Source organism: Saimiri boliviensis, chromosome 14 (genome assembly GCF_048565385.1).
Source record: "Saimiri boliviensis isolate mSaiBol1 chromosome 14, mSaiBol1.pri, whole genome shotgun sequence".
Lineage (NCBI taxonomy): Eukaryota > Metazoa > Chordata > Mammalia > Primates > Cebidae > Saimiri > Saimiri boliviensis.
Window position 1 is genome coordinate 91,360,560 of NC_133462.1, and position 27,296 is coordinate 91,387,855.

General features: G+C 39.7%; 1 protein-coding gene across 19 annotated transcripts in view; it reads left to right on the forward strand.

Moving 5' to 3' along the window:
- Positions 1 to 27,296, forward strand: part of CATSPERE (catsper channel auxiliary subunit epsilon) — a 170,779-nt gene that overhangs the window by 85 nt on the left and 143,398 nt on the right. For 9 of the 19 annotated variants that reach the window (XR_012513619.1, XR_012513616.1, XR_012513617.1 and 6 more), the window contains exons 1-5: positions 8,838 to 8,975; positions 11,876 to 11,924; positions 19,821 to 19,894; positions 20,186 to 20,255; positions 23,058 to 23,125. Coding sequence is in view for 11 of the 19 variants with exons in the window: in XM_074385434.1 (XP_074241535.1) it covers positions 8,854 to 8,975; positions 11,876 to 11,924; positions 19,821 to 19,894; positions 20,186 to 20,255; positions 23,058 to 23,125 (383 nt within the window). In the remaining 8 variants the exon portion in view is untranslated. Of the gene's footprint in view, positions 1 to 29; positions 115 to 8,828; positions 8,976 to 9,190; positions 9,264 to 11,875; positions 11,925 to 19,820; positions 19,895 to 20,185; positions 20,256 to 21,404; positions 21,544 to 23,057; positions 23,126 to 27,296 lie in introns of those variants that run through there. The other 10 variants (XM_074385425.1, XM_074385426.1, XM_074385428.1 and 7 more) reach the window with 8 other exon arrangements.

Here is a 27,296-nt window from a genome sequence, read left to right on the forward strand (position 1 = left end):
TGAAAGGGTTTTGTTTTTTTTGTTTTCTTAAGATTTGTCTTAATATGAAGGAATGAGCGTGTACCAAATGCAAAGTGTGCAATTTCGCAGTACAAACAGCGTAAAATCGGACGTGTAAGTGTGGAATTGGAAGTTAAAGGTCTGGAAGTAACAGAGATGGGGATAGGGACCGAAAAAGACCAAATTCAAAAGTAAGGCTATAACGTAGAGGACACGAGACCTGAAATCAATAGGTCACGCAAAGTCCTAATCCTTCTCATTTTACACAGTAGTAACAACGGCTCCGAGAGGAGTGGCTTACCTGTGTCAGACAGTACATAGATGCAGATACTGTCATGCACTCGGTTTTTGGTTTTTGGTTTTTGTCTTTGAGACACAGTCTCATTCTATTGCTCAGGCTGGAGTGCAGTGGTGCAGTCTCCGCTCACTGCAACCTCTGCCTCCCGGGTGCAAGTCATTCTCCTGTGCCACCACGCCCAGCTAATATTTGTATTTTTAGTAGAGATGGGGTTTCACCATGTTGGCCAGGCTGATCTCAGGTGATACACCTGCCTCAGCCTCCCAAAGTGCTGGGATACGGACGTGAGCGTCCTCGAGGCTGGTTGCGTTTTTTAAATCCCCACTACCATATAAGGTAGGTGATTCTTCATTATCCTTATCTTACAGGATTTAAAAGCTAGCTAACTTACCTTAGTGAGGCTTGAATTGGTACCTCGATAATCTGAGTCCAGAGCCCATGTTCTTCCTGTAGATTCCACTCTCTCTTAGTTACAATTTGTAACTAGATTCTGGTGTATACTTACTGTTTATCTAATGCCCTTATCGACTCCAACACAAATTAACTATAATGTTTAATTCTGATAAAAGGGGCTTTGAAAAAAAATGGAAATAGAATCACACTAACGTATTGTCTCCCAAATCACCTGTACATACTGTGTGTTCACTAATGGTCCCTAAAACACACTTCAGTATTTTCTTTCTAGGCAATGAGTTAAGTCAGTAAACACTGAGAACCTGCTATTAACTAAGTGTCCTGGGCACTGATAACATGGGAGGAATAAAGATACAATTGCAGCCCTCAAGGATTCAAATTATTTGGTCTACTGATTAGTAAACAAATTAATTATAATACTATGTGATCATTGGTGTCTATCTTGGCTTTATTACAAGTTCACAAACTTTTTGGAAACAAGAATGCCATCTATTTCTTTCTACTCAAATCCCCAAGGTAGTGCTGGTCAGATAGATGATATGAATAAGCACATGTTACTAGTAATTTCTATTCAATTTTTAAAAATTATTTATGGGAGGCTGATTTGAGTAATAACAGAACTCTGTTTTCCTGCAGAGCCAGCTCTTCGTGAGTTACTCTTTTTCTATTGCAATTCCCCTGTCTCGATGAATTGGCCCTGTCTAGGCAGCAGGAGTTACTCTTTTTCTATTGCAATTCCCCTGTCTCAGTGAATTGGCTCTGTCCAGGCAGCAGGCAAGATGAATCCCTTGGGCAGTTACAAATTTGGGGGTTCATTGGGGATTGCCCTTGTGTCTACCTGATGGTGGTTCAGTGGCCCCCCTCCAGCAATGAATCCAGAAGCCAGTCCAGGCAGCCACCCAGTTCTCTTGGACTCTGGGCTGACTCTGCTACTCTCTACTGGCAGAGTGCTGCCAACCCAATGTGCATGCATTTAATTGCAATGGAGAAATAGTCTTTGGGAGACTATGTCTCTTAACTGTCTCCTTAGAAATAGTCTCTTAACCGTAACCCTATCACAGGGTGTCTGTCTGTAGCCCCATTGTGGGGTGTCTGGATTGGTGAGTTATCCTAGGCACTGCCAACGCCTCCTTCTTTCTCCCGACTGATTCTGTAGCCCTCTGGTGGGGTATCTGTAGCCCCACTGCAGGGTGTCTGTTCGGCTCCTGGGGGTCTTGCTTGGTTCTTTCTAACTAGTAGGAAGAGTCCTGGTTTGGGAGACTTCTCAATCAGGAAGATTTCAAGGTTTCTCAGAAGGAGTATAGGAGTGGCCAGGCACGGTGGCTCACACCTATAATCCCAGCACTTTGGGAGGCCGAAACGGGTGGATCACGAGGTCAAGAGATCGAGACCATCCTGTTCAACATGGTAAAACCCCGTCTCTACTAAAAATACAAAAATTAGCTGGGCATGGTGGCGCGTGCCTGTAATCCCAGCTACTCAGGAGGCTGAGGCAGGAGAATTGCTTGAACCCAGGAGGCGGAGGTTGTGGTGAGCCGAGATCGTGCCATTGCACTCCAGCCTGGGTAACAAAAGTGAAACTCCATCTCAGAAAAAAAAGGAGAATAGGAGTATAGTTTGGAAGGGATACTCGTGGAGTTCTTGTTTAGGGATCTGATTTGGATCTGATTTCTTGTCTTGAATTTTCCTTTCTCTAAACTACCCTGGGAGGAGATTTTTTTTTTTTTTTTTTTTTTTTTTTTTTGAGATGGAGTTTCGCTCTTATGCCCAGACTGGAATGCAATGGCGTGATCCTGGCTCACCACAACCTCCACCTCCTGGATTCAAGTGATTCTCCTGCCTCAGCCTCCCGAGTAGCTGCGATTATAGGCATGTACCACCACGCCCAGCTGATTTTATATTTTTAGTAGAGATGGGGTTTCTCCATGTTGGTCAGGCTAGTCTCGAACTCCTGACCTCAAGTGATCCACCTGACTTGGCCTCCCAAAGTGCTGGGATTACTGGAGTGAGCCACCACACCAGGCCCAGGGGAGATTCTAAATCTTAAAAAAAAAAAGAAAGAAAGAAAGAAAGAAAAGAAACAAAACTGCTTACTATCTCTTTGAAACACCTGTGTGTCCATGGCTAAGTTATAACCTTAGTTAAAACTTACTAATTTCATGTGGGAAGTTACCTGTGATAGAATTCAAAAACCAAAAATATTGGCCGCTTGGTGTGGTAAAGTTGGGTAATTAAAAAAAAGTTTTAAGAATTTTTTTTTAAAGAGCACTATGGTTAAAAGTCAGCTTAATTAACAGTGGATAAACAGAGCACTATGGTTAAAAGTCAGCTTAATTAACAGTGGATAAACAAACTACAGGTATGTTTAAAAGGCCTTTATGGTTATTTCCTCTTGGATCTTGTTTTTCTGGAAAAAGGTCTTTTTTCCTTCCTTCTCAGTGAACTGAATATTTTTCTCCACAGACAAAAAGTCTTACCAATCTTAATGCACACATGAGAGGCCCTGAGATGACTTCTGGCAGCCTGGGACTCCTTGGAATAAACAGGAGGCACCCCAGCCCCTGTTTTGGAAAAAGCTCTGTTTTCCTCATGAAACTGCAGGAATTAAAATCAGATAGATCCCCCTCAAAATCAAAGGCTCTGTACTGTTTTGCATTATGTTATCTGACGGTTTTGAGTTAGATATCAGAAATTACTTCTCATTATGAGAGAGTTTGGTGTGTACTAACTAGATAGGAAATATACTTTAGGGAATGGCTATAGTTATGGAGGCAGACTTGACTCTTTGCACACTTGTATCAGAGAAGCATGCTTTGGCCACCTGGAAAATATGGAAACATCCCCACCCGCCACTGAGAGATGAGACTCCCATTGGGGATGGTCTAATTACAAATGAACTGATGGCTTTCGGTTGTCTTGCAATGAAAGGCATGGTCAGTAAAAGCACTGCACTGTCTTCTCTCGAAGTTGTTTCCCTCCTTTTGGGATCCAGGATGCAGTATAAAATGGCACCCTTAATTTTGGGAATCTGTCTTTGCCTTCAGCTGCTTATTTCCTGTTTATTTGGCCCTAGAAATGCATGCTTTCCAGCCCTGTTCCTCCAGCTGCTCCACCCTGAAGCCAGTCATCCAATTAAGAAACTGGCAAATGAAAAATATTATAAGTGTTGAATCTTCTGTCTGAATTTATATGTGGTGTGTGTGTGTGTGTGTGTGTGTGTGTGTGTGTGTGTGAGATGTTTATATACAACAGAGCTCTAATTAATTGGCTTTAAAAAAATGAGTACTTACATCACATATTTTGTCAGAAAAACAGAAACTTTAATGCCTTTTTATTCACATGACTTTAGTAATCTTTTGGAAATAAAGACAGTTTTAAAGATTATTGGTAAAATAAAATGTCTTGAAAATATAGACATTTGCTCTAAATTAAGGTCAGATATCAGATGTGCTAAATGCTTTAAAGTCAAACTATTTCCTTAACTTTTGAAAATCGTTAGATGTACTTACTTTGGAGCATTATAGATAAGACCTAGGGACATATGGAGAGCCATGCCCACTATTTATGCTGAAAAGAGTCAGGCTTTATCTTCACTTCTGTCTAATGTCCTAGGCTCCACCCCTAGCATATAGTTAAACTCACTTACTTCTCAGGTTTTTCACTAAAAATGAAAGTTGCTAAGAGTTAACATTGTAACCTGAAATTGAGATTACTAGAGAAACAGTTTTACATACAAGGTGTGTAGGGAATGTGTTTCTGGGAAAAGATTATAAGAAGGTATAAGAATATGGCTTTTGTTAAAGGAAATGTAATTTTGTCTAGTTGTGAGAGTTTTAAGGATGTCTTAACCTAAAACAGTAAGGGAACAAAACGGAAGGTTTAAGCAAAGTGAAAAGGGTTTGTAAATGGTTGATCTTGTAAAAAATTCTGTGGGTATTAACAAGTTGGCTGAGATCTAAAAGAAATTATTTAGCTTTTTTCCGTAGATTAAAACATTAAAATCATACTTACTGTGGGGCCAGAATCTGGGCCCATGTGTCCAAGTAGCAGGGTTTCCTTAGAAAACTGATCTGCTGCTTGATGGAAAATTGTAAAGGGTTCTAAAAAGTTTATGAAAATCTTACCTTATAGTCAAACTAATCAAAACCGGATAGAGATATAAAATTTTATTTAAAAAACTAGCTTTAACATTAAAGATGCACTAGTGCAAACACGAAATTGGTTTTCTCTTTTGATGACAATTTTTATGTAACATTAAAAGATAATGAAAGGACTTTGGGAGGCCGAGGCGGGTGGATCACGAGGTTGAGAGATCGAGACCATCCTGGTCAACATAGTGAAACCCCGTCTCTACTAAAAATACAAAAAACTAGCTGGGCGTGGTGGCGCGTGCCTGTAATCCCAGCTACTTAGGAGGCTGAGGCAGGAGAATTGCCTGAGCCCAGGAGGCGGAGGTTGCGGTGAGCTGAGATCGCGCCATTGCACTCCAGCCTGGGTAACAAGAGTGAAACTCCGTCTCAAAAAAAAAAAAAAGTTAATGAAAGGGTTTTGTTTTAATGCCAGGCAAAAAAAAAGGAGGAGAAAGAGAAGAGACAGATTAAGTTGGCTTCATGCTATCTTCACTGGGTCTTGTTTAGAAAGCTAAGTCTCCTCTATCATAGTAAAAGTTTTTCTTTTTTAAAAAAAATTTTTGGAGTTATTTTGGCTTAGGTTGACCTGAGATTCTATTTTGTGATATCCAGTGTTTTAAACCTTTGATATTTGACAAACTTTCCAAAATCAAATTATAAATGATGTCTCTTTCTAACCTAATATTTTAGATATTAGGTCCTCTAAAGTCCAAAAATGATATATGGCTTATTTGGTACAAAAATCATACAGGAAGCATTGTCAAATATAAAATCGTGTTTGGCTTTCTTTGGTCTGTATTTGTGCAAATGTGTTATGTGTATATGTTCCAAAATTATGTAAAACTGCTATAATTCTAATATAACTTAGGATATATTATCAGTAATAATTATAATTATTATGCCAAATTACTGTGCACCACAGAGGTAAATTTCTTTGTCAGTGGTTCCTTTAATTGTGGCTGCCCTAACATGTTTTTGTCATCCACAGACAATTATTTTCTCACTTTGGTCCTCTTTAAAAGATGATTTTATAATCAGCTATAAAATTTAGCAGGTGCTCTTAAAGGCAAGTTTCTGATTAATAACTCTGGGAAATTGTGACATTAGAAAAAACTTTCAAATAGAAAAGTGAATGGTGTTTGGTTTTCTCTGGACTGTATTTGTATAAATATGTTATTGGTATGTGTTACAAAATTACGGGAAATTTCAATAATGTTGATATAATTTAGTATACATTACTAATAATTATAATGGTTATGTAAAATTGTTGTATGCCACGGAAGTAACCAAAATTCCTAGTCAGTTGTAGCTTTAATAGTGGCTATAGACTCTTGTCATCCACAGACATTTTGTCTTGCTTTGGTCCTCTTCAAAAGGCAGTGTACGTGTCTTTTGAAAAGTTACATAGGACTTTTATATGTCTTTTGAAAAGTTATATAAGACAGTTATAGAGGACTCTGAGTGCAGGTCTCAAATAACTTTTAAAATCGTGCTATTGAAATGGAGGGAAAAAAACCAAACTTCTTGGACTCTCATGGAGAGTTTATTTAAACCTTTTGCTTTCAGAGTCAAGAGAATTTATTTCTTTAGAGCTATTTGCAACTTCTAACAGGTGAATAAAATATACTCCTGTGAACAAAATTTAGAGCATATTTGTTTCTCTCTACCTGATTTCTGCAGAATTTGGAAACTATTTGTGAAGATTCTCAATTTAAGGCAGTGTAGTTGATTGCAGAAGTGCAATAAGAATCTGTTTTCTTTTGTAACTGGACACAATTGGAGAAACTAGTTATTTTACCAAGGCTTTGATTGAAATGGCATGCTTCCTTTAAAGTGTCCAAGTTGACTTATAAAGCCAGTTAAAGCCCATTGGGGAATCTGGCCTCATACCTTGCCCACACAGAGTCCCTGTACAAGGTTCCTGATCTGTGGTAAGTAAAAAAATATCACTTTGTAACAAGCCCAGGAACCTCAGGTTATCTTGGGACCTCAAGAGGAAAGAAATTTTCAAATAACGACTCATAGGTATTTGAGGATACAAGCCCATGGCTGGGCTTGGCTTTTAAAAAAGTCTTATCTGAGATTCTTGATGGAACAGAGTTCTATCAAAGCCCATTTAAAAAGCCTAAGTGAAAAATAATTATTCTTGCTTCACTTTATGCAAATAATCAGGCCAAGTACAGTAAGACTAAAGTTTATTTTGTAAACAAATCAGTTCTATCATGATTTGTTTTTATAAGAATGGAGACTGGAGAGAGAAAAATTACTCTTCAAAAGAAAAACTAAAGTACATTGTTGTTAGCTGTTCTTGAGTTTTTTTCTGCAGTTTTGACTAAATACTAAATTATTTGTGGGTTAGAAGTCCCCAAACTAATGCTGTCAAATCTTTGCTTTTAATATTGGGAATTGTACACCTCATCTTAGAACTCATTATTTACCTATAGCAGACTGTTCACTTAAACACTGTAGTAAAACTATAGATAAGAGTACTAATGTTTTTGCCATGCAAGCCTTGGAAACTCAACCAGGCCTGCATGAGTCCACTCAGACAATTGCAAAGTGGTTCCACCCTTCTGACCTTGGGGTTCACTCCCATTCCCATTATGTCCCCTGTCAGTAGGAAGAAGCCAGAGCCATCCACGGCCTTTTCCCGTCTTCATAGCCTACACCTTAAAATTAAGATGTTATAAAACCCAAAGAGAGGGATTGAACTGCCTTTGCAAAATTATGACTGAGACAGTGAAAGAGATCTGACTTAATAGTCTCCATCTTGCTTCTAACCTCAATGCTGTTCTTGTTCATTCCTGGGCATAGGCTGAACCAACTTTGGAAGAAAATTAGTTATAGTTTAAATAAATATGGTAACAGCCCTTTCCCAAAGCAGGCCTCCTTGCCTAGGGACTAGATTGCCTTTGTAGGACTAACATCAGCTATAAGATTAGAAACTGTGAGTTAGGAGTCATGCAGCTGGAGGTTACAAGATTCTGAGCCTCTCTAAACTGCTCCTAAGATCAGTGCTTGAGAGATTTTGCAGACCCTGCATTCGATGGGTCAGCTGGCACCACCCAGATCAATAAACTGGCTTGAATCTTGTGGCTCCCACCCAGGAAGTGACTTAACTTCTACTCCCTATGATTTCATCCCTGACCAATCAGCACTCCTTGCTGACTGGCTTTCCCCCAACTCAGCAAATTATCCTTAAAAACTCTGCTCTCTGATTGCTCGGTGCTTGTGAGACTGATTTGAGTAATACTAACACTCTGGTCTCCTGCAGTGAATAAATTTTTGAAAAGTCATTTATGTTGTGCCTGGCCAGATTTGGTGGCTCGTGCCTGTAATCCCAGCACTTTGGGGGACTGAGGCGGGTGGATCACTTGAGGCCAGGAGTTCAAGACCAGCCTGGGCAACATGGTGAAACAAACGTCTCTACTAAAAATGCAAAAATTAGCTGGGTCTGGTGGCACACGCCTGTAATCCCAGCCACTCAAGAGGCCAAGGCAGGAGAATCGCTTGAACGCGGGAGGCGGAGGTTGCAGTGAGTCGAGATCTCGCCACTGCACTCCAGCCTGGGCAACAGAATGAAACTCTGTCTCAAAAGCAAACAAAAACAACAACAACAACAAATCACTATGGCGTGCCTGCTCCCTGGAAAGCACTGCCAGATACGTATTTGCTACTGCAGCGTCTATACACAATCACGTGAAGATTTGGGCTAAAAGACTACCTTAAAAGTTTCACCTTCATTCAGGCAACTTGGATTTTTCTTTTTCTTTTCTTTCTTTTTTTGCTTTTTAATTAACAACTCGGATTTTCCTAAGAGTTTCTGCAATCTCGCTGCTGGAAAGCTTGGCTCTGCGTTTCCTAAAATCTGGTGTACAGGTTCGCGCGCCACCTGCCTTCCTGTAGAGAGCCCAGGTAGAGGCGCGCGCGCGCGCGCATGCGCACACTTCTCCCTCGCGGGTGCTCGGGCTCCGCGCCCTGCCAGCGGCGCCAGGCGGATGCTCGCGGGGAATGCGCGAGGCCAGGACGGAAGTGGCCCTGGCGGTTGGCGGAGGCGGAGCAGGCGCCATGTCAGCCCGGGGAGTGGCAGTGCTGCTGTCGTGGCTGAGCTGCTGCGGCTTGGCAGTTTGGAGGTAGAGAGACGCCAGCCGCGGGCGAGCGACTGGGCAGGCAGTACCCCCAGCGGGGCGGGGGGAGGCCCTATTCCCAATCCCCACCCGATGCGCCCCGGGACCGCGCGCCCTGGCGGACCACCGCCGCCTCCCGGCCCCCGGAACGCCAGCACCAGGGTCCCGCCGCTCCCACCCGAGAGTGTTTCGTGAGCGAGCGGGCACGCTGTGAGCGCTTCGCCGCCCGGATCCAGTTCCTGCAGCAAGGTCGCAGTCCGTTCGTGCTGCTGTGCTCAGAACGGCTGAGCCGCTGTGAGAGCTTTTGTTTTATATTTTTCTTTTTATGGAGACGGAGTCTTGTCGCCAGACTGGGTGCAGTGGCACGGTCTTGGCTCACTGCAGCCTCCGTCTCCCAGGTCCCAGCGATTCCCCTGCCTCAGCCTCCTGAGTAGCTGGGGCTACAGAGTTTTAGTAGAGACAGGGTTTCACCATGACCAGGATGGTCTCGATCCACTGAGCTCGTGATTCTCCCGCCTCGGCCTCCCAAAGAGTTGGGATTACAGGCGTGAGCCACGGCGCCCGGCCACTTTTTTTTGTTTTTTAGGGCGGGGACGTCTGTTTGTTTTAAAGACGGCCTCTTGCTCCTGCAGTGCAGTGGCGCCATCCTAGCTCCCTATAGCCTGGAACTCCTGGGTTCAAGGGCTTCTCCCACCTGGGCCTCCTCAATAGCTGGGACCACAGGCACGCGCCACCACGATTGGCTAAGCTAAAAAGAAAAAAAAAATGGTAGAGACAGGGTCTCACAGTATTGGCCAGGCTGGTCTCATTAAGTGATCCTCCTTCCTGGGCCTCCTAAAGTGCTGTCATTACTGGCCCTGAGCTGTGAACCATGAGCCATGGCACCCCGGCCCCTATGAATTCTTACATTCCTTTCCCCTCCTGCACCCTTCTTTTGCCCGAGGAGAGAGGATCATTGTGGTCCAAGAGTGAGATGACAGTGCCCTTTTCACGAAAAGATAGTGCATGTCGATCTGCACACCCCACACACCTATGGGCCTCTTAGATCCGTTTCCAACAGTAATATATTAAATATTAGACATAATTAATAAAGCAAGGATGAAAAGGCATTATCATTGTTATCTGTGAATAAGTTAATAAATTAAACATGACTCTTAGCTACTGTTCTCTCCCTACCCTGTCCTCAGCCCCAGTAGGAGTGGGAAGCTGTTGAGAGAACCAGTGAGGAGAAAAGACCTCCCGGGAAAGGTCATTTTATCATTAGCTACCAAATCTTATTAAATTACATAATTTAACTTTGTAAATTAAAGTACCAAATCTGCCATTTGCATTTTTCTCTCTGTAATGAAAGGGATCTTAGATTCATGGGAGGTGTGAGGTGGTTCACACTAAAAAAAAAGCCTTTGATGACAATAGATTTAATTTATAGGTGTATATAAAATACATGAACATGTTTTTTATTCGATCTGTATATACAGAAAATGTGTTTCATTATAACGGTGACTGATGTCTGTTAAAAATTAGAATTCAGAGTGCTATTAAGGCTTGTATAATTCTGATAAGGGAATTGCATAATGATATCCTAGCAACTCTTCCTCTGCATGCAGAACAAAGGCCTCTGATTTAAAACTTTGGATAGAGCAATTTCAATTGCAATTAGATATGCAGTGTAGACATGGAATAGCTTCTTGAAGCAAATGGAAGGTGAAGGAATTGTAAGATGATGATTTATGATAGTCACCAGCTACATGTGCCTTTTGAGCACTTCAAATACAGCCCAAATTGAGATGTGTTTTAAGTGTAACATACACACCAGATTTCAAAGACTTAGTATGAAAAAAATGTAAAATATCTCACTAATAATTATTTTATACTAATTATATGTTGAATAAAATAGATCATTAAAATTAATTTCACCCATTTCTTCTTGTGCTTTTAAAATAGCTACTTGAACATTTTTAATTAATAGGAGGTGAGTTGTATTATCTTGGTCAGTACTGCATTAAATGAATCATACAGACAGAAATTAAGAACCCTTCATTGCAGCAACATGGCCAAACCCTAAAAATACAGAAATTAGCTGGGTGTGGTGGTGTGTGCCTATAGTCCCAGCTATACAGGAGGCTGAGGCCAGAGGATCACTTGAGCCTGAGAGGTCAAGGCTGCAGTGAGCCAAGATTACTGCACTGTACTCCACCCTGGGTGACAGAGAAAGACCCTGTCTCAAAAAAAAAAAAAAAAAACTGGGTTTTTGAAATTCCGATCTTTATTATTCTTATTAACTCTTTTTTTTTTTTTGAGACGGAGTTTCACTCTCGTTGCGCAGGCTGGAGTGCAATGGCGCGATCTCGGCTCACCGCAACCTCCGCCTCCTGGGCTCAGGCAATTCTTCTGCCTCAGCCTCCTGAGTAGCTGGGATTACAGGCACGCGCCACCATGCCCAGCCAATTTTCAGTACCTTTAGTAGAGACGGGTTTTCACCATGTTGGCCAGGATGGTCTCGATCTCTTGACCTCGTGATCCACCCGCCTCGGCCTCCCAAAGTGCTGGGATTACAGGCGTGAGCCACCGCGCCCGGCCTCTTATTAACTCTTTATAAGTGAAGGAGTTAAAGCCAATGTTCTTTAAGGGTTTTTGACCTACCAAAAAAAAAAAAAAAAAAAAGGAAAAGAACATTAGCTTCTCGTCTTAGTGTCTTCAGATACTGAGGAAACCCTAACACATCCAGAGATGCAATTAGAGGTCACTGACAGGCCCAGTTTTAGCCCTGAGTTGCTGTCTAGGAAGGGAATTAAGCAGAAAGGTGAAGCTCCTGGCAGCCTAGGTATTCCCTGACCACATGTAGAATCCTCATATTTGAAGAATAAATTAGTTTTAATATTCATACTTGGCTTCTTCCTCCACAGGTATTATAGTAAGAGTCCCGACTATCGAATTTTTACCACCAGAAGTATTGTAAGTGTTGAATTTTTAATAAAATCTTATTAAGTATTAAATTTTTTGAACTTTGGAGCAGGGAACAGAATTAATCATATTGAGTTTTAGTCATCGTCACTGTTCCATTTCATTTCTTTCATGTATTACCCTAATTCATCCCATGTATTACCACGTGGGTCCCCGCCTTGATCCATGTCCTTCAATTTGCACGTAGCAAAAATAGTGTTGTTTCAAGTGTTTCTGTGATTCACTATTTGCAATGTGGTGTTATTATATAGATAGGAAAACTGTTCAGTATATTGCCTAAACTATTGAGAATGGGAGTGCTATTAATAATTATACAGCAGGAATAAATTTACAATAGGTGTAAATTGGAACTGTCTAGACAAACCAGGATGTATAGACCTCATTCTCTATATTTTTCTTTTGTTATTCAACACTTTCTACTTCATTTCTTCTTATTGCTGCTTAATTACTAGCGTAAATCAATTATGTTTTATGTATATATACCCTTATTGCTGGACATATAACTTCTTACCATCATAGACAATACTGCAATGAGTGTCTTCTACAAGTCCTTTTATGTATCTCTGCAATCATTTTTCTGCTGTATGTAGCCAAATAGAGTTGCCTGGCCAAGGGAAATACAGACACCTAATTTAACGAAGTTCTGGAAGATTGTTTCCAGAATGGCAGTTACAATTTATATTCTCACTCAATGCACATCTTCACCAAAATTTGGTATTAATACATTTCCTATTTTTACCAATCTCATTATTATCCAGGAATAGTTATTCCTGTTGTTGTTTTCAGTTCTCGGATGACTAATGATTTTGAGTATCTCTTCACGTATTATGCAGGCTTCTCCTTTTATTACCTGTTCATATCCTTTGCCCATTTTTCATTTAATTTTCTGCCTTTTTCTTATTGACTAACACAGTGCTACCTACATTGCATTCTAAAAATTAATCAAATGTTTGTTTCAAACATTCAGTTATCTCTTTCTAGTTTCTATTAACTTTATGGATACTTAACTGAAAAAGAAAGCTGATTTTTGATGAGCCAAATCTTTACTCTCTCCTCCTTTGCCTTATAATTTAAACTTTTTTTTTTTTTTTTTTTTTTTTCTGAGGCGGAGTTTCACTCTTGTTACCCAGGCTGGAGTGCAATGGCACGATCTCGGCTCACCGCAACCTCCGCCTCCTGGGTTCAGGCAATTCTCCTGCCTCAGCCTCCTGAGTAGCTGGGATTACAGGCATGCGCCACCATGCCCAGCTAATTTTTTGTATTTTTAGTAGAGACAGGGTTTCACCGTGTTAACCAGGATGGTCTCGATCTCTTGACCTCGTGATCCACCTGCCTCGGCCTCCCAAAGTGCTGGGATTACAGGCTTGAGCCACCGTGCCCGAATATATTGATTTTTTTTTTTTGATGGGGGGAATAGGACATTTTCCTGGTATACCTTTGTCCATGACTTAAAAAAAATTTTTAAGTGTTAATAGAGTTTGTTTTTTTTTAAAGCAGTTTTAGGTTCATAGAACAATGGGCAAATCGTACAGAGAGATCCCAGAAAACCTCCTCAGTTTCCCTTATTACTAACATCTTGCATTAGTGTGCTACACATGTTACAACTGATAAGCCAATATTGATACATCATTGTTTACTAGAACCCATAATTCACATTAGTTTTCACTCTTTGTGTTGTACATTCTGTGAGCATGGAAAAAGTTTAGTGACATGTTTCTACGATTATGGTATCACACAGAATAGTTTCACTACCATAAAAATTCTCTCTGCTCTGCCTTTTCAATCCTCCCTCTCCCCAGCCCCTTACAACACTGATCTTTTAACTGTCTCCATAGTTTCACCTTTTCCAGAATGTCATCTAGTGGGAATCAAACAGTATGGAGCCTTTTCAGACTGGCTTCTTTCACTTAGCAATTCACATTTAAGTTTCCTCCATGTCTTTTCATGGCTTGATAGCTCGTTTTATTTTCGCACTGAGTAATATTCTATTGTCTGGATGTACCATTGGTTTATTCATTCATGTAGTGAAAGATATCGCAGTTTGGGCAATTATAGATAAAGCTGCTACAAACATTCATGTGCCGGTTTTTGTTTGGGTAAATACAAAAAAAAAGTACAATAGCTAGATAGATGTTAGTAGTGTGTTTAGTTTTGTAAGCAATTGCCGAACTGTCCTCCGGGATGGCTGGACCATTTTACGTTGTCACCAGCAATGAGTGACAGGGCTGGTGCTCCACATCCTCACCAGGATTTGCCGTTGTTAGTGTTTTGGATTTCTGCTATTCTAACAGGTGTGTCATAGTATCTTGTTGCTTTAATTTGCAGTTCCCTGAGGACATATGATGTGGAGAGTCTTTTCATATCCTTCTTATCACCTTTGTATTGTCTTTGGTGAGGTCTCTGTTCAGATCTTTTGTCCATTTTTAAAGATGGGTTTTTGGTTTCTTATTGTTGAGTTTTCAGAGTTTTTTGCATGCATTTTGGATGCCAATCTTTTATCAGATATGAGCAACTTTGCAAATATCTTCTCCCAGTCTGTTGCTTGTCTTTTCCTTCTGTTAACAGTGACTTTTACAGAGCAGAAGTTTTTAATTTTAATGAAGTCCAGTTTATCAAAAGTTTTTTTGTTTATGCTTTTTGTGATGTATTTAAGAAGTTGTGGCCAAACCCAAAGTCACCTAGGTTTTCTCTCATTGCTTTTTAGTCTTTCTGGGTCACTCTTTCCTTCTGGTATTTCTCTTGAACACAGCATGTATTGGGTCTTGCTGTGTGAGTTAAGCCCATTCACATTTAATTATATAAGATATCACTGGTCTCAATTCTCATATTAGTTTATCTTATGTGTTCTGTATTTACTGTTCTTTCTTTGCTGAATTCTTTTAAAAATTACCTTTCTTTATTTAGAAAGGTTTGTATTTCTGTTTTAGTGGTTACCTTTGTGCTTATACCTTTGGAACATCTTTGGTGCCCTCCTTTCTTATTTACTCTTTTACTGCCTGGTTTCTTTTCTTTCTTTCTTTCTTTCTTTCTTTTTTTTTTTTTTTTTTGCCGGAGTCCCACTCTGTCACCCAGACTGGAGTACAATGGCGCAATCTTGGCTCACTGCAACCTCTGACTCCCAGGTTCAAGCGATTCTCTTGCCTCAGCCTCCCAAGTAGCTGGGATTACAGTTACAGGTGCCCATCACCACACCCAGCTAGTTTTTTTTTTAAATATTTTTGTAGTAAAGACAGGATTTTGCCATGTTGGCCAGGCTGGTCTTGAACTACTTATGTTGTGATCTGTCCACCCCAGCCTCCCAAAGTGCTGGGATTACAGGCATGAGTCACCTCGCTTGGCTTACTGCCTGATTCCTTATTCAACCAGGCAATGATCTTATGCTACTTTCAATTATCTTACACTTATGTTCATTTCAGTTTTTTAATTTCATGTATTATTAATTATAGAATATTATTATAAGAAGATTATTATTCTTTATTTATAGTTACTGTTATTGATCTGTTCCAAACATTTTGGTTTTCTTCTTCAGGATCTCCAGATATATGTATATTGGATTTTCTGTTCCTATCTTTTATATTTGTTGCCTACTCTTAAATCACTTAATCATTTTTTAATCTCTTCTCTTTTTTTTTTTTTTTTTTTCTTTTTTTTTGGTTTTTTAGACCAGGTCTTGGTCTCGCTCTGTCACCAAGGCTACAGTGAAGTGATGCAATCACAGCTCACTACAGCCTTTAACTCCTGGACTCAGGACTCAAGTGACCCTCCCACCTCAGCCGCCGCGGTAGCTGGGACTACAGATGTGTGCCACCGCACCCAGCTAATATTTAAATTTTTTGTAGAGAGGGGTCTCCCTATGTTGCCCAGGCTGGTCTTGAACTCCTGGGCTGAAGCAGTCCTCCTCCCTCAGCCTTCCAAAGTGCCAGAATTATAGGCATGAGCCACTCAGCCCTGTCTCTTCCTTTTTTATTTTGAAAATTTTTTCTTCTTTTAACCTGCTATTTCACTGAAGGCTTTATCTATTATATTCACAATGTGTCTTTTCTAATTTAGTTTATTATTGAAATGACTTTTTCTTTTAATTCTAATTTTTTTCTGAGTTCTGGCTCATTTTTGAGTTTCAAATTCTGATTTATATTGTTCTTTCATAACTTCTATCTTTTATTTATTTTGCCTCATTTTGGTAAGTAGGTGTGTCTGAGTTCTCCAGGGAAATGGACCAAATAGAATTTATACATATTAAATATCTATATATTATATACACATATAAAGATATTTATTTTAAGAAATTGGCTCATGTGATTGTAGAGTCTGGCAAGTCTAAAATTTTTAGATCAGGGAGGTGGAGGAGAAGAAGAAAAAAATGTTTTTTAATAAAATTTTTAGGTCAGGCCAGCAGGCTAGAAACTCAGGCAAGAGTTAATGCTGCAGTCATGAGACAATTTCTTTTTATCCAGGAAACCTCAGTTTTTGCTCTTCAGGATTTCAGCTGATTGGTTGAGGCCCCACCCTCATGACAGAGGGTATTTATTCTTCTTCTTTACTCAAAGTTAACTGATTGTAGATTTAAACCACCTCTGCAGAATACCTCACAGCAATACCCAGATTCGTGTTTGATTAAATAACTGGGTACTAGGTTCTAGCCAAGTTGATACATAAAACTAACCCTCATATTAGGTTACAGTTTCCATTTGTTTCTTGGGAAAGTCTTAACAGTGTTCTTACCGAGATGTTATTCTGCCTCTTATTCTCTTTCTTATGACTGTGTGGGATTTGGCTGCGATCCTTTTTCTGTGGGTCATTTTTCTACGTGAAATTAATGTTCCCGACCTTTAAGGATCGGAGGAGTGGGTCAGAATAACTTTTCTGACCTCTCGGCTTCAGTGTTCCCACTTGTGCTGTTTTGTAGTGGAGAAAAATCAAGTCAATGCTTTTACGTTCTGTTTCCCTTCCTCATCTACATGTCTTCCCTTTGTCTGTCTTTCCCTTTCCTGCTCGATTGCATTTCTTCTGCCGGCATTTCTGTTCACTCTGGGTCTTTGTTCCAGAAGGCGTCTTCGGCTGATTGGTCCTGTGGTTGATAGGTCTAGCTTGGAGTTTATAGATTCCAGCTTCACCTGTCCTTTCAGATATTACTGGGACCTCTTACACGGAACTTTAGAAATTGCCAAGTTCAGAATCCCCTTCAGTTAGAGTTGCTGTCCTCAGATGGGCCTGCCGTGGCCGTCACTGAACATCTGTTACTGATTTAGGGGTTCTCGTCTTCTCAGGTTTACCTTATTGGCTTTCTTTCACTTCCTTATACTGATCTCATACAAATCTGCTGATTTTTCTTGGTTTCCACCAACCCACTTATATTTTGGGATTTGAGAGGTGCCTTGTTACTGAGTTTTATTATTGATTGTTGTCCAGTGTTTTTGGGGACTATCCTAATTGTTCTTTCTGTGTTTATTAGGAAATTTAAATAGCATTAACAAACTACATCCCCATCGCCCCTTCCCAATGCTCTTTCATTTGTTTTCTTTTATAATTTCTATTTTTACTCTTTTCTTATATCTTTCCTTTTATTTGGGGGGATATTCTCTGCTGTCCTTTTATTATCATCTTACACCGAAAATAGAGTTTATTCACTTTTAAATTGTCTTATTTCTTTTGTATACATTTAAGGTGACAAATTTTCTTCTAGAAACTTTTCTTTTTCTCTTTTTTTTTTAATTTTTTTTTATATTTTGAGACAAAGTTCCACTCTGTCCCCCAGGCTGGAGTGCAGTGGTGCAATCTCGGCTCACTGCAACCTCCGCCTCCTAGGTTCAAGCGATTCTCCTACCTCATTCTCCTGAGTAGCTGAGATTACAGGCTCATGCCACCATGCCTGGCTAATTTTTGTATTTTAAGTAGAGACAGGGTTTCACCATGCTAGCCAGGCTGGTCTCAAACTCCTGGTCTCAAGTGATCCAGCTGCCTTGGTCTTCCAAAGTGCTGAGATTACAGGTGTGAGTCACCACCCCTGGCCTAAAAACTTCTTATACTACATACCATGATTTTTTAATAATATTAAATGCTTTTACTGTTTATTCATAAACATTTTATAATTTACATCATGATTTTTGCTTATGAATCATTCAGAAGTACAGGTTTTGTTTTTGCTTTTTATTTTTTATTTATTTATTTTTTTAAAGATGGGGTTTCACCATATTGGTCAGGCTGGTCTGGAACACCTGACCTCAGGTGATCCGCCCCACCTCAGCCTCCCAAAGTGCTGGGATTACAGGTGTGAGCCACCGTGCCCAGCTTTTTGCTTTTATTTTTTAAAGACTCCAAATATCTTAGGATTTTTTTCTGGCTAACTTTTTGAGAAATTCTAATTTTATTTCACTAATATCAAAGGACTTGGTATATATGATAGGAATTCTTTAAAATTGGTTAAAACTTTCCTTGGAAGCGTGGTCAGTTTTGGTAATTGTTCTATGTGAGCTTGCAAATGATGTATACATTTTATATTGCTTAATTTTAGGGCTGGGTACAATGGCTCATGCCTGTAATCCCGGCACTTCGGGAGGCTGTAGTAGGAGGACTGCTTGAGGCCATGAGTTTGAGACAAGCCTGGTCAACATAGTGAGGTCCTGTCGCTATTAAAACAAAAAGTAAAAGGGAAAGACTTTTTAGGAATGTATATCATTTTAACATATATATAATAAACTTACTAACTATATTTTTTAAGTCTTTAACTACCTTTCCCTCTCTTCCCCAAGTGTGAGAAAAGTGTGTTAAAAATCTACCACTATATTTATGGTTTTTGAAATTTCTTCTAGTAATTCCATCAAATTTTGCTTAATATATTTCATTATGTTGTATCTTCTCATGAATTTTTCTGTTTTTTCTTCTTATACACTATCCTATAATATAAAATCTATGAAACAGGTGGCATTATATCTCCATTTTCCAAGTTAAAACGCCAAAGCAATCTTCATCTATGTATATATAATTTTGTGTCAAGTATTGGAAGGTAAAATTGGGTTCCAACTCTGGCTGAAGAGGAGGATCAGTGCTGAAACTAAGACTGACAGTGTTAGAAAGTGACTTGGTATATTCCGGAGGGGAAAGAAAGAATTTCTAAATGAAAGAATAGAGAGGCAGGAAAAAAAGTAGCTTTAGAAATAAGAAAAAGGTGCCCAATGAAAGTTATGTTAATAGTAATATGTAAATAATAGGATGTCAGAATTAAAAGTGACTTGTTTTTAAGTGAAGGATCATTTCTCATTTGCCTTTTTATAATACCCAGAATCTACCAGAGTATCAGTCACTGCCTACTGAATAGATTTTCTTTCTTTCATTTCTTTTTTTTTCTTTTTTCTTTTTTTTTGAGATGGAGTTTCGCTCTTGTCGCCCAGGCTGGAGTGCAATGGCATGATTTTGGCTCACTGCAACCTCCACCTCCCGGGTTCAAGCAATTTTCCTGCCTCAGCCTCCCAAGTAGCTAGGATTACAGGCACCTGCCACCATGTACAGATAATTTTTGTGTTTTTAGTAGAGGTGGGGTTTCACCATGTTGGCCAGGCTGGTCTCAAACTCCTGACCTCAGGTGATCCACCTGCCTCGGCCTCCCAAAGTGCTGGGATTACAGGCATGAGCACCACACCTGGCTAATAGATTGTTTCTGAAGTAAATAAAATTAAAAGTTCATAGTTTTTTGGAGTGACTGCTAAAGTCTCCCAGGTGGGTTAATTTACCTTTTCTTTGTCACATTACTTTGTACAATTTAAGGGGAGTTGAATTTTATTTATTCTTTCCTTAAATAATTAGAACCCAGAAAATTGAATCCTACAACTGAGCCCTGAGGTGAAAATTTTGAATAATATTTTTTGTTTGAACTCTTACTTTCTTTTTTAGATTAGGTTAGAGTATGATGGAACATTATTTATTGAGTGGAGTGTGCCAGAAACTTGTACTGTGTTAGATAAAAGGTAAGATTTATGCCATAATTATCAATGTATGTGTATATTTTTTAAATCATTCATATAATATGAACATTCAGATTCAAGCCTGTGATTTAATATAAATTTTCTTTCATTAAGGAGATGTGAAAAGTAAGACAAAATCACGTTGAATATAGTATAGAAGTAAAATATTGCAAATATTTTTAAGTGTCTCGTAACAGCATACAATTGAAGTTTTTAGGCTTAAAAAAATAGTAAGGGAATTTTATTAATCTATATGCACCTGTAATTATTATTTCTCATCTCTTTAAACACTAGATTCCCCGTGACAGAATTGCGTTGTCCTTCACCTGGTTTTTATGCTGTAAAACCAATTGTTATAGGCCCAGTAAGTTGATTTTAATGATAAGTTATTAAATCTTGAATAATCATCCTGTTATCCTGTTACATTTTATTTTGCATTTCTTTTGAGCTTTTCAATCTAATTTAACCTGTTTTAAATAGTATTAATTGTAACTATAAATACGTGCTATTTTAAAGTTATTGGCATATGTCAATTCTAAATTATAAAATTATATACAGTTTTGATCTTAGTATTTTTATTAATAAGTATGTTAAAGTTCATAGCCGGCCGGGCATGGTGGCTCAAGCCTGTAATCCCAGCACTTTGGGAGGCCGAGGCAGGTGGATCACGAGGTCAAGAGATTGAGACCATCCTGGTCAACATGGTGAAACCCCGTCTCTACTAAGAATACAAAAAAAATAGCTGGGCGTGGTGGCGCATGCCTGTAATCCCAGCTACTCAGGAGGCTGAAGCAGGAGAATTGCCTGAACCCGGGAGGCGGAGGTTGTGGTGAGCCGAGATCGCGCCATTGCACTCCAGCCTGGGTAACAAGAGCGAAACTCCGTCTCAAAAAAAAAAAAAAAAAAAGTTCATAGCCACCACCTTAATGGCAGTGGGACTCTCAGATGAATGGGTCTCATGTCATACACTTTTATGCCAACACCTGGGATTAGGAGTGATTTCTAGCAGATTTATTTTTACTCCACTGCATTTTGTTCAATTGAAAAAATCATGTGAATGCAAATGAATTAGAATGAGGTTGAATCTCTCCAGTTTACCAAAAACACCCAAAGACAAAGTAAAACATTTTCAGACATTGGTACTTTAATGATAAGTAACAAAATACTGGCCACATACCTCCCAGCTGATGTTCCCACACAAGTGTGTCTGAAGCTACTGTCCTGCAGATGCCATGTGACCCATCCTGCCTTTACTTTGAGGCTTGGGCCTTCTCTTTAATTAAAAAACCTTAGTGTCGAGGCACAAGTGGACAGAGTGATGTGGGAGAGGCCAGATGAATATTAATTTGTTTTTCAATCCTTATGGAGTGAAAACTATTTGAATTTGTCTTTTTGAGTCTATGATTATTTGTGTGTTTCAAGAACACAATCCATGAAGAAGTAAAGGACTCCTTTTCCTTCTGTGGTTGAAGAGATACATCTGACTTTTTTTTTTTCTTTTTTTTTTCTTGAGGTGGAGTTTTGCTCTTGTTGCCCAGGCTGGAGTGCAATGGCACGATCTTGGCTCTCAACTTTGCCTCCTTGGTTCAAGCGATTCTCCTGCCTCAGCCTCCTGAGTAGCTGGGATTACAAGCGTACCCCACCATGCCCAGGTGATTTTGTATTTTTAGGTAGAGATGGGGTTTCACCATGTTGGTCAGGCTGGTTTCAAACTCCTCACCTCAGGTGATCTGCTCACCTCGGCCACCCAAAGTGCTGAGGTTACAGGCATCAGCCACCGCTCCAGGCCACTGACAGTGGCCTGGAGTCCTTTTTCAAAAGTCAGGCCATCTGACTTTTGAAAAGGACTCAGTTATAACAACCAGAAGCGTCTCTAGGTGTTGCCGAAAGTCTCTGGGAAGCAAAATTATCCTCACTGAATGAGAAAATTAGTTGAATTGTATTTCAGTGAGGAAGACAAATATAATAAAAATGATAAAGATGGCAAGTCATCAAAACGTCTTCTAAATTTTTCATTCATGATAGTAAGTTTTTAACTATAGAGAGTAGACAAAGAATTGATGTAGTTATTTTTATATATATAAATATTTATATATATGTATTTAAATTCTATTCTGAAATTTATCCTTCTTTCTCTGATTTTAGATAAGTAACTTACTTCCTCTGTGACTTTTATGCCTATATCCATATTTGCATTTGATTTAATGTTAATGTATCACAATTTCTACATAGTCAAGAATTTACATCAACTAATGGGCAAAACAGCCAGTTAACATTAAATTACAGTATTAAATTTACATATATTATTATTAATTCTAAATTCAAATTGACTAAATCCCACAATCCAAAGACACAGACAAGCAAATTAGATAAAAAGCCAAAACACATCGGTATGCTGCATCCAGACCCATCTCACATGCAAGGATACACAAAGACTCAAAACAAAGGGATGGAGAAAGATTTACCAACCAAATGGAGAGCAAAAATAAATAAATAAAAAGCAGGAGTTGCAATTTTTGCCTCTGATAAAAGTCTTTAAAGCAACAAAGATCAAAAGAAGCGAAGAAGGATATTACATAATGATAAAAGGATCAATGCAACAAGAAGAGCCAAAGATCCTAAATATATACGCACCCAATACAGGAATACCTAGATACATAAGACTTATAAAGAGACTTAGACTCCCACACAATAATAGTGGGAGACTTCAACATCAATATTAGACAGATCAATGAGACGGAAAATTAACAACAATATCTAGGATTTGAACTCAGATCCGGAACAAGTAAACTCAATTAACATTTATAGAACTCTCCACTTTAAATACACAAAATACACACTCTTATCAGTACCACATCATACCTACTTACAGGTTTAAATGAAATATTGGTTGGCTGCTTGTTTGTTATTTTTTTCCTCATTTTTTAATGTCTCTATTATTAAGCACAGTTATAGGCATACCCATTTTTAGACTGCCTTCTAGCCCGGGCAATAAAGTAACACCCTCATTCTCTCTCCCTCTTCCTCTTCCTCTTCCTTCCTCTTCTTCATTCTTTTTCTTTTTTAAATTTTTTAAATTTTATTATTCTTTTTTTTTCTGTCTTTCTCTCTTTCTTTCTTTCTTAAAAAATATATATATCACAATTTCTTTTGCATTTTCTTTTAGGATGAAGAAGAACGCTATTTATTTGTGGCCATTTCTAATACTTGCTTTCTGTGGTACTATAGAGTTAGGTAAGTAATGCAGTACTAAATAGGTAATTTTGCTTTCACAGAGTATTCTGCTTCAACTTTTAATTAACCACAAATAGATCATCTATATTATGGTTTCGAAATAACTTTTGTTCACCAACCAAGATATTCTCAAATATACTGCCAAAGAAATACTGAAGAACAAACAGTAAAAATAAGAGCAACCACTGTTTGAGCATATACTGTGTCTACATGTTTATATTTTAATATAAATTTTTTCTTAATTTTTATAATAACCACATAAATGTCAGTCTTTATAGATGTGGAAACATAAACTTGGATGGGTTAAACAATTTGGAAAAAAATACAAAGCTACTGGCCAGGCACAGTATTTCACACCTGTAATCCCAGTACCCAGTACTTTGGGAGGCCAAGGCGGGCAGATCACAAGGTCAGGAGTTCAAGATCAGCCTGACCAACAGGCTGAAACCTTGTCTCTACTAAAAACACAAAAATTAGCTGGGCATGGTGGCACATGCCTGTAATCCCAGCTACTCAGGAGGCTGAGGCAGGAGGCTCAGGAGGCAGAGGTTGCAGTCAGTGAGCTTAAACCCAGGAGGCAGAGGTTGCAGTGAGCCAAGATTGCACCACTGCACTCCAGCCTGGGTGACAGAGTGAGACTCCATCACCAAAAAAAAAAAAAGAAAGAAAAGAAAGAAAGAAAAAAAAAAGCACAGAGCTACTAAAAGATAGCATTGAGATTTGACTCTGGTTTTTCAATCTACAGGGCTCTTCTGTTACATGCATTTCAAAAATACTTTCTTGTATTGGATAGCTTTTCAAACTCATTACAACATGCAAGTAGCCAATATAAGAAGGGAAAAGTGGTACACAAATACATAATTAACTGTGTAAGAATCATTGATTAAGTTAGAAAAGTATCCATGAGTCAGAATATGCTGTAGTATCATAGTCACGGCAACATCCCACACACTGTGTAAGATATAAAGAACTACGTTATGTGGATCCTGACCTCAAGATGCCTGGAAAGTACTTATTTCCTTTTATCCACATAATATCCATTCTCTTAGGGCAACCATTCTTCCCTATTCTGTGACAATATTGTTAATTTCATGTGATGTATAGGGACTAACTCTACCAACCCACAGTTTCTTGGTTACAGTTATTAGTTGAGGATTGGCACATATATGATCCAGGCAGAACCAATAAGAATACTCAAGTCTTCAGTAGAGCATGATTGTTGCTGATAATTTTATTGTCCTGGTTCACATAGTCCCTTAAAGTCAGATGGTTCTGCAATTTATGTGCAATTTTGGATTGGACATCCTGAGCTAGACTATTAGTCCTAATAATACCTAGGCTTCAGCAAGCACCACCAGGAGTACACGTTTACCCAGTCGTCTCTGACTCACTGCCACCTTCCCAGAGTCTTATTGAGAAGCCGGGAGAATTGAATCTCTGCTACTCATGAAACTGGCAGGCTTTTGTCCTTGTTGGCAGTTTCAAAACTCCCAATCACCAGCTTTTCCTCTGTGGGTCCTGAAACAGTTGAGAAAGACAGAAGGGCAAGTTTGGGGATAACAAATTCTGATAGAAGCCAGGCACAGTGGCTCATGCCTGTAGCCCTAGCTACACAGGAGGCTGAGTTAGAATCACATGAGCCCAGGAGTTTGAGGTTACTGTGGCAAGGTTATGGTGAGCTATGATTATGCCACTGCACTCCAGCCTGGCTGACAGAATGAGACTCTGTCTCATAAAATAAAATAATAGGCTGGGCATAGTGGCTGATGCCTGTAATCCCAGCACTTCGGGAGGCCAAGGCGGGTGGATCATCTGATGTTAGGAGTTCGAGACCAGCCTGGCCGACATGGCGAAACCTCATCTCTACTAAAAATACAAACAATTGGCCAGGTGTGGTGGCGCATGCCTGTAGTTGCACCTACTTGGGAGAGAGGGCAGAAGAATCACTTGAACCCAGGAGGTGGAGGTTGCAGTGAGCCAAGGTCTCATCACTGCTTTCCAGCCTTGGCAACAAGAGCAAAACTCCATCTCAATAAATAAATTAATTAATTAAAATTAAAAAATAATAAAATGAAATAAAATATTCCTGGTAGAGTTGAATTGTAAAATAGGACTTGCCCCTTTGGCCAAATGGGCTACTTTCTATTCTTCCAACTAGATCTCTTGGGAACCATCAGAGAGGATAATCTGTTGCAATAAGACTGTAGGTTTTTGTCCCACCCCTTTTACCCCCAAATTTTTATGCTGAAACCTAATCCCTGATGTGATGGTATTTGGAGGTAGCACCTTTGGGAAGTGGTTAGGTCATGAGAGGACAGTCCTTATGAGTGGGATTAGTGCTCTTACAAAAGAGACCCGAAAGATTTCGTTTTTCCCTTCCACCATGCAAGGACCTAATGAGAACATAGCCCCTTGATCTTTAGACTTTGCAGCCTCCAGAACTATGAAAAATAGAGCTCTGTTGTTAAAGCCACCCAGTCTATGGTATTTTTATTATAGCAGCCCAAACTAGGACATCTGCCAAGAGGCATTTAATGGATTACCAATTTCATTTACACACACGGAGACTTAAGAGCTAGGGCTAGAAGAGATGGGCCTCCAGGCTACCCTGATCTAGATCTGTTTTCTCCACGTAAGAACGGAAAGAAAGACACCTATCCAGGAGGCAGATTCGTCCAAAAGAGAACTCCAGAGAAGCCAAGAGTTTTTCTGTAATACACATTGTAAGAATTTTCAGTCTGTCACCTGTAAAAATATCAATTAAAGAATAATAACGAGGCCTAGCATGGTGGCTCATGCTTGTAATCTCAATGTTTTGGGAGGTCAAGGTGAGAGGATTGCTTGAGCCCAGGAGTTCAAGATCAGCCTGGGAAACCTAGCAAGACTTGTTTCTACAAAAAATATTAAAAATGTGCCAGGCATAGTGACTTGCATCTGTAGTCCCAACTACTTAGGAGGCTGAAGTAGGAGGTTCACCTGAGCCCAGGAGTTCAAGACCATCTTGTGAAACATAGCAAGACCTCTCTCTACAAAAAAAAATTTAAAATCGTCAGGCATTGTAACTGGGTGACAGAAGCAGGGCTGTGGGGGTGTCCCAGAGACGCTTACTGTTTCCCAATTGGATGTGTTTCCCCAGGCCTTTGGGCCTCACTCACCCAAGAATGGGGAGAGGGCCCTGGTGGTGTAGTGAGCTCGTTCAAGTAAGTTCAGACCCAGAGAGTTTTGCAGGAAGTGATTTATTAGGCAGTGAGAGAGAAAGAGAAATATAGAGAGAAAGTGTGAGCTCCCACGCTGTCGTGGGAGGGGATCTAGAGATGGAGTCCATATAGGTAAGGGAGTAGGGGGGATTTTAACCCTGGAGTTTCTCCGACCCCATTCAAGTTCTTGTCCAGTGAGAGGAGCTTTTCCAGACTTCCTCCGGAGTAATAGATCTTTGGCTCTGATATTGGATTGGCTGTTTGGCCCACAACAGAGCCCCTCCTTCCAGAGCTTTTGGTGGTCTTTTTAAACAAAGGAGCACACCTGTAATTTTACCTAGCCCATGTGGGAAAGCTAGACAAAGAACCCTAGGTGTCTGGACGGGGAGGTGGATGGAGGCATGGTGCTGGGAAGTTTTTGCCTTTGAAACCATGCCCCTTGTGGACCCGGGAAGAGAAGTTAACACAGTCCCTCAGTGCCCCCTCTGAACAGGAAAGTCCAGCTGCTGTTGAGACACGGGCATCAGTTGCTTTTTAGCTACTTCCTGCTGAATTGGGGCATAGAAGGGGCCCTGCAGTTGAGGTTTCCTCCAGAGGGGAGTCTTTCAGGGGTGCAGGTTGATCCAGAGGTCCAAAATAGAGCCTATGAGCCAAGGACATCTGGGGTTCCATTTGCAGGATTATTTGTGGCCTTATGGTTTTAATTCTAGAAGAAATGAATGTGACAAAAAGGTTAAAGATGAGAAGCCCAGAAGCCAACCGTAATAGAATGGTTATAAACAGGCCTAGGAGAGGATATAACCAGGACAGCCAGTTGTTAAGAAAGCTTTATGATTCTGTTTCTTGAAGATCTTTAGCCCTGTGTTTGATTGATCCCTGAGTTTTTTATCTTTAAGACAATACTTAATTGGTTTATAAAGTAGCAGCATTCTTTTCCTAGAAAGAGGCACGTTCCTTCTCCTGCTGTTAGCAGA